At 42.2% G+C, this 8,214-nt stretch overlaps 1 protein-coding gene across 6 annotated transcripts in view; it reads right to left on the reverse strand.

Moving 5' to 3' along the window:
• Positions 1–7,747: 7,747 nt before the first annotated feature.
• The window catches only part of ccdc18 (coiled-coil domain containing 18), a 28,206-nt gene continuing 27,739 nt past the window's right edge, over positions 7,748–8,214 (reverse strand). For all 6 annotated transcript variants that reach the window (XM_024268644.2, XM_024268643.2, XM_024268639.2 and 3 more), the window contains exon 26: positions 7,748–7,926. In XM_024268644.2, coding sequence (XP_024124412.1) covers positions 7,860–7,926 — 67 coding nt within the window. In that variant the 3' untranslated portion in view covers positions 7,748–7,859. The remainder of the gene's footprint in view (positions 7,927–8,214) is intronic.

Below are 8,214 nucleotides of genomic sequence, written 5' to 3' on the forward strand. Positions count from 1 at the left end.
TCCATTACCTGCAATAATGCTCGTGTGAATGTTTTTTGCTGACAGTAGTCGCTGAAGATTCTGAAGTTTTAGCTGAAAATGGTGAAGCAATTGACTTTAATTGCTGAAGAGATTTGCTGAAAATGCAAAAGCTATCTGTAAAATGTTAATTTGCTAAACGACTGGAAAAAAAATGAAAAAGCACTTAAGTTGACTTAAATGTCTTACAATTCTGTAGTAAAATTGTTTAAAAACCCTTAATACTTACAAATTTTGCAAAAATATTTAGTGTTGCTTAAATATGAGCTAAACTCCAAATTAGCCTAAAAAACCTCAGTCGATGCCAAATTAGCCAAAATTGCTAGCTCATTGCTTAAATACTAGCTGGACTCCAAAATAGCCTAAAATTCCTCAGTAAACTAAATTAGTCAAAACTGTTAGCATGTTACTAAAATAGAAGCTAAACACTAAATTAGCCGAAAAACCTCAGTAGATGTCAAATTAGCCGAATAAGCAAGCTCATTGCTTAAATACTAGCTAGACTCCAAAATATCCTAAAATTCTTCAGTAAACTAAATTAGCCAAAACGTTAGCTTGTTGCTAAAATAGATGCTAAACTCTAAATGAGCCCAAAAAACCTCAGTAGATAAATTAGCTAAAACGTTAGCATCTTGCTAAAATATTAGTTAAACTCCAAAATGTTTAAAAATTACTATAAAAGATGAAAACATGAATATTTTTGAAGACTTGTTGATTATGTACTTAAAATGCTGACATGTGAAGACTTACAGAAAGGAGCAGGAGAATCATTAGAGTGTAAAACTTACTAAAAATTCACACAGTTTAATAAGGTTGGCATCTGAAACAAGGAACTATTTTTCACCAAAGATAAAGTTTTGGTTTCATTGACTCAAATATAAAAAAAAGTGCATTTTTTTGGTGCTGAACGTTTTCAAGGTCTTGAAAAAGAGAACCAATCTCATTGGCCTGGTAAATAAAGATTAAAAATGTACAGTATACACAGGTGTTTCTTTCTGAAGCTTTGTTTTACATAAAACATGGGAAACACATTTCAAAACCAACTCCAGCAGAGAACAGAATAAATGTCAGAAACCTGCAGAACCAGCAGAGTTAAAAAGAGTTTGGGATCTGTTTGATCCAGAAGTCGGGATTTGAACCTCACACACCACCAGTGATTGTTAGACACAAACTGTCAGGCAGTGAAGACAGCATTGTTGTGCGTCAGAAAGTAAAGAGGTTTCTGAGAAATTAATTAAAGCTGCAGTAGGTTGTGAACAGGAGTGCATGTGCGTTTTTAAGATCCTGTTGAGCTGCATTTAATCTCACCCTGCACCGACACGCTCACACCCTGCAGGAGGAGACTCATGCCTCTGCTGAACTGTTGATCTCAGGGTCCAGCAGACCCAAGTGACAGAAATACTCTAATAAATGGAAGCCAATCATGTATTGAGGCAATTTCTCCTAATATCAGAAAGTGGGAGGTCACATGACTGAACTCTTCTGTTTGTCTGCGGTGTGGTGGTTGTGGTGGTGGTGGTGGTGGTGGGGGGGGGGTGTCCCTGGTGCCAGACTGGAGGCCGTTCTTATCAAACAGGACATGATCAGCCGGCCGGTGGCCCGTTGTTTCATCCGCTGACAGATGCCCGATGTACATCCTCTGTTAATGCAGCCCGTGCATGGAGGATTACACGGCCTTCACTGCAGGCTTCGGCTCTAAAGTCAAACAAACCAAGCACAGAAAGTCTGCATGATGGAGAGACCAGTGATACGGTCTGGACGGCGTTCAGCATCAGATGTAATTTGTCTGGTGTGCTTACATCAAACAGAAAGGTACAAAATGTTCTCACCAAAAACAGAATAAATGAACAAATACCAGATGATTGCTAGAAAACATTAGATCTCATTTTGTTATGGGCCACTTTATTAGATACACTGTCCAACTGCCTGTTAACTTAAATTTCTAATCAGCCAATCACATCGGACCAGCATTTCAATGCATAGGCCTGTAGACATGGTCAATAGGATCTACTGCAGTTCAAACCGAGCATCAGAATGGAGAATAAAGGTGATTGAAGAGACTTTGAATGAGGTTGTTGGTGTCAGATGGGCTGGTCTGAGGAGTTCAGAAACTGAAGCTGATCTACCAGGATTTTCACCCACAACCATCTCTGGGGTTCACAGAGAATGGTCAGAAAAAGGGAAAATATCCAGTTCTGTGGGTGGAAATGCATTTTTGATCAGAGGAGTTTGACCAGACTGGTTCCAGCTGATAGAAAGACAACAGAAACTCTAATAACTGGTTACAACTGAGGTCTGCAGAAGAACATCTCTGAACACGGCCAACCTCGAGGCAGATGGACTACAACAGCAGAAGAACACTCCAGGTACCACTCCTGTCTGCTAAGAACAGGAAACTGAGGCTACAATTCACACAGACTCACCAAAACTGGACAATAGAAGATGGAACAATGTTGTCTGGTCTGATGTGTCTCTATTTCTGCTGAATCCAGATGGTCGAGTCAGAATTTGGCCTCAACAACATGAAAGCATGGATCTATCCCACCTTGTATCAAAGGTTCAGGCTGGTGGTGGTGGTGTCATGGTGTGAGGGATGTTTTCTTGTCACATTTTGGGTCCCATAGTACCAGTTGATCATGGTTCCATCACCACAGTCTACCAGAGTATTGTTGCTGACCATGTCCATCCCCTTATGACCAAAGTCTACCGTCTTCTGATGTTTCCACCATGTCATAAAGCTGGAATCATCTCAGACTGGTATCTAGAACATGACAATGAGTTCACTGGAATTTAATGTTCTCCACAGTCACCAGAACCCAGTAGAACCTTTGGGATGTGATGGAACAGGAGATCGCCATCATAGATGTTCAGCCGACAAATCTGCAGCAGCTGTGTGATGCTGTCATGTCAATATGGACCAAATTCTCTGAGGAATGTTTGTTGTTGAATCCATGCCACCAAGGATTAAGGCAATTTTGAAGACAAAAGAGGACCCAACCCGGTACGGTTTGACTAATATGTGGTTGGTGAGTGTATTGAGTTGACTACATTTAGATGAATCCTCATGTAAATGAATCTTTTTACTCCTACGTTAGTTATGTTGATATCTCAACAGATATGAGCAGTCTGGTGTCCTGCTCTATGTCAGGATGGACCTCATACCATCACAGTTGGTTCAAACAGGAAGTCAGGCTGGTGTCTCTTGTCAACTGTTCTATTATGGGCAGAAGGCGGTCACGTCCCAGAAGACTTTGGCTTTGTTAGCATCAGAATGGAGTCTGTGGATGGGACAGTTCTTTGTCTTTCTAAAGCCCTGACCTCCACTCCCTCTATCATCAGGGTGTCTGCAGCAGTCTGTGAATTATAGCTGGAGGGGAATTTAGCACCTCCAGGTCTGACAGCACGGTTCTTAGCTGGAAGGAGGTGAAGGCCCCTCTGGGTTGGTTTGGTCCCATGGAGGAAGGACATGAAGCTGGAAGGAACCCAAGTATTCTCTCACATCAAGAAGAGTTGGTTTGGACATCTGACAAGAATGGTACCTGTTCTCTGTGAGGGTTTCATGAAGATTCATGATGAAACTCTCAACTCCACCAACTTCAGAAGCAGTCCTGTGAGGGCAGGGCCGGTCATTAGGACTGACGGTGCTGAGATAATCGCACAAACTCACAGCATGAGGGGAGGGGGAGGAGGGGGAGCAATCTCTATCTCAGGATTTTCACGGCTCAGGATGTTGCAGGACTATTAGCATTATGCTAGCTCATTTGAGTAACTTGGCATTTACTGAGGCTTCTTTTTATGCTATTTTGGAGCTTAGCTAATATTTTAGAAACATGCTAACGTTTTTGGCTAATTTAGTTTATGTAGGAATTTTAGGTTAATTTGGAGTTTAGCTAGTATTTTAGCACTGTGCTAGCTTCTTTGGCTTAGTTGGAATCTACTAATGTTTTTTTGGGGAAAATTTGAAGTTTAGTTAATATTTAAGCAACAAATATTTTTGCAAAACTGGCATGTATTAGGCATTTTTAAGCAATTTTACAATGAAGTTTTCAGAAATGTAGGCCAACTTCAGGGCTCTTTCATAGTTCTTTAACGAAATTTCCAGTCTTTAAGCAAATTTAACATTTCGCAAATAGCTTTTGCATTTTCAGCAAATCCCTGCAGCAATTAAAGTAAATTGTGTCACAATTTACGGTTAACACTCACTGGACGGATCTCCTCTGTGATTTTACTCACTTTGTCCTGATAGTAAATATTGATGTAGTTTGCAATTGTAACATTTTTAGTTGGAAATGTCCTATCCAGCTCCATAAAGGGTTTTTCATTCAGTTCCTTTATTGTCCTTCAGGTTGTTTATTGTTTTTATGACATGGCTCTTTTCCTCTTCATTTGGATTTCTCTATTTCTCCATGATTGGCAGGATTCCCAGTCTGTAAGATTCTCACAGATACACTCTTTTTATTGGGACATGCTTATGACACATAGCTAGACATAATTTACAAAAACAATTTGCTGACTCAGCTCAGCACATGTACAGTGGCGGTTATACCTAGGGGCAAAGTGAACATTCACCAAGGGGATCACATAAAACCCCCCAAAGTGTTGCCAGTTTTTTTCCCCCCGCAGGTTTTCCAGACTACAAATGCAACTTCCAGGTAAAGTTATTGAAATATGTGCTAGGGCACGTCTACTTCACTCATCTGGTTTTCACATGTTTTTTTGGACATAAAAAGGCATTTATTTATCTTTTTGGTGGCACTGTAAAAGTTTTGGATGTGTTTTTTGTTGAGGGACAACAAATCCCTCAAACAGAGTTCTTGGTTTACTAGCTAATCTTGGTTCCTGTCCTCATCTATGATCGGGAGCTGTGGGTTGAAATGGATGAGATCACAGACACGAGTCAAAGGAAATGATCTTCTCTCACAGGATGGCTGAGGTCTGTGTTGGAGGTCAGGTTTGAAGATGAAGAACCTGGGAGGATCTTGAACACGAGTTGGTGTGTGGTTTATCTGTAACTAATGTCTAACAACACTAAACCAAAGCTTTTCTCGCTGTGAAAGTCTAGTTTGAAGCGGTGGGAGGTTCTGGACTTAACGCTGAAATCAGTGACCTTTCCAGAGTCTTCCGGACTTCTGTCTTCCTTCCTGCTCTGTGAGAGGAATTCAGGCCCTTAAAGGAGCTGGAACCCACGCAAATGTCATGCAAAAAGATGTCTCTTCAAATGAAATGATCAAACCTGCTGAAATCCTGTTTGTTAGGGTAAACGTCAGAAAAAAATCCTTGAAATGTTCAACATGTAAAACACTGAAACCACAGCTGGTGACGTGCAGCTTCAGGAGCGTGGCTCGTCTCATGTGTCACCTGAACCCCTCCAGACGGCAGAACCAACATCCTGAAGATGCAGCGAGCTAAACCGGATCTCAGCGCCTTAATCAGAACATTATTGGTTTATTGCGGCCATAAAAACTGGGGCTGTGGTGATGAGATGCGTGTCAGACGCTCTGTGAGGTGAAGTTGTTGGGGGCATTTGTGGATAACCCCGAGAGGTACACGCCTCTTCGTTTGTTTTTGCAAATACTCTCACGACAGGCGGTGCACAGCGCGTGGCTTTATCATCAAATCTAGACAGAAATCTGATTATTCAGGGAGCAAAAATGCATCGTGTAAAAACATTTTTGAAATATTTGCTTTCTGACAAAGAGATGAGTGAAACGACGAAGCTAGCATGTGATGTGTGCCAGTTAGACCTTTAACTCCAACAAATGCTCAGCTCTTCTCAGACAAACATTTACTCTGTCACAGTTGTTGACTCTGGTTTCTGGGCTGCAGCGACTTCCTCTAGCATGCAGCGTTTGCCTCGAAACCTCACTAATCCTAAAATAGTGCGAGCTGTGGTGGTGGAGATAAGGTGTTGCCTGCTTTAATGAAAGGGTGAATGCAGGCGATGACATGTTGGCAGAGAAAGAGGACGAGGACAGGGGGCGGGGCTCTGACAGGAAAACACACTGTTTTTAGACGTTTTTTTAAGAAATCAACATGTGGTGTCAAAAGCTTTCATGATCAGAAAATTAAGGATTTCTGTTGTTGATGATTATAATAGAAATATTCTGACTCAGCTCCGCTAAGACAGACCTCAGAACCATCTGGGCCTCTCACAGGAGTTCAGCACAGAAGCTCACAGGAGGAATTTGAGGATTTTTTAACCCGTTTCCTGTTGAACAATATGAACTTCGTGACATCTAGGGCTGGGAATGACTGGGTACCTCACGATACGCGATACATGGCTCACGATATCGATAATATCGCGATAATTGGTCAAAAATCAACTCTAATAACTCACATTATACAGAAGAAAACAGTTTTATATATCCCCATTTATTTTTTTACTTGAACTTAGTCATAATAATCAACTTCTGTCTTATTTTGTGCAACAAATAAAACAAACTTTAGTGCAAATCAGTAACACTATGTCATTGACGAGCATTGACACCAATTACATTGGAATTATCGGTAAAATTCAGTGTTAACAATAGTAAACATGAACAGCAGTGACACTACTTAGTGTAAAATTGTTGTAAACAACAAAAATTAGATAATTTAAGTAGTTGTCAGACACATTGGTGCAACGTGCGCCCCCTATCTACCTCCAAAGGAACGTCTCACCAAAGGATGATGAATATATCGTTTTACCGCCTCTTCAAACGAGGTGGTCTGGTCTCTTGGAGGCTGGTCTCCTGGGCCCGGCGGCCTCCTCTCCATGTGGGGAGTGGGATCCCCGAGATTTAAGATCTGGAGCAGGGGATCCAATTACATCGGAGCCTGGGGGTGTCCAGGTCTCGGTGGTGCGGGTTCTGGTCCTTGTTCATAAGAACTGGACCTCTCCAAAAACTCCATCAGTGGTAGAGCCTGGTCAGGCCTTGTTCACATCACTCCTCCGGGACCCCCGCTTCTCCTGGGTGTCCCTCTCCTGGGCGGGGGTGGGTGGCCCCTGCTTCGCTCCCAACAGACGGAGGGATACCCCCGCATGGGTGCGGGTCTCCCTTTACATTTCTTTTGTGACCTTAATACCCCCCCCCTCCTTGAGTCACTTTTCATCTTCACAATCGACTGTACTTTGATGGTGTTAGTAATTAAAACACTACAGTAAATCAAAGGACATAAACACTGGAGCTCCGGTGTTAAAGGGTTAAATGTTTGCAGGTCCGAAGACTCCTGAGGAGAAGCACAAAGCTGCACACACTCAGAAGTTAATCTGAGAAAACAGCAGCTCGACGCACATGATCTCACCACATCCTCTGCACTGAGGCAACAGGTTTCTGAAACTACACGTCACAGAAGAAAGTTTTGCAGGGATGTGTCACAATCCTCCAGCTGACTGAAAAGACTTCCCTGGAAAAGTCTGCATTTCTCAGCATTTGTAACCATCTCAACCAGAGTTCAGCCCAGCCAAACCACAGACATCACGACTCACGTTATCGTGTTTGTAATGAGTGCAGTCCTCCAGCAGATTGACCGCCAAACTTCCCAACCCAGTGTCTCAGTTCCGGTCTGATGTCGGCTGAACTTCCTGCCTCATGAGTCCTCTGTGCTCCTGCAGAGCTCAGTGTGAAGCCATCGTGAGCCGTCTGCTTTGAGCAGGAACTTAAAGTCTGTAAATCATTCAAACAAACTCCTCTGATGACCCCCCCCCCCTCCCCCGCCCGCTTCTTCTCATGGAAAAATGAGCATCAACCAGGTTTGTAAAAAACAACCTTTTAATTCATCATGACCTCATAAATAACAGAAGATAAAGTGCTTGACCAGACCCACTCACGGTTCATTTTTCAACATCACAGCTGGCTTTTTCAAACAACACCTTCTGCAGAGGAACTCTGAGGTGCAACGCCGACGGTCACATGACTGAGCAGCTTCCTGTAGGAGAGAGAGAGACGTGTTAGTGTCTGCAACAGCTTTTATTTATAGTTTAACAACAGCACATCGTTTTTACAATTACATGTCACTATAAGAATGACTGTTCCATTCTCTATCACCCAAAAACAATAAAACAACAACAGAAGACACAAAGGAGGACAACAGAAAATAACATAATAGTAGAAATGGCAACAATAATAAATAAAAACTAGATTTGCAATTCCTTGAAGAAATTGCGTCTGATTGCTGAAAGCAATAGCGCTTTGAAGCATTTTACAGCCGCAAGTG

Source organism: Oryzias melastigma, linkage group LG17 (genome assembly GCF_002922805.2).
Source record: "Oryzias melastigma strain HK-1 linkage group LG17, ASM292280v2, whole genome shotgun sequence".
NCBI classification, from domain to species: Eukaryota; Metazoa; Chordata; class Actinopteri; order Beloniformes; family Adrianichthyidae; genus Oryzias; species Oryzias melastigma.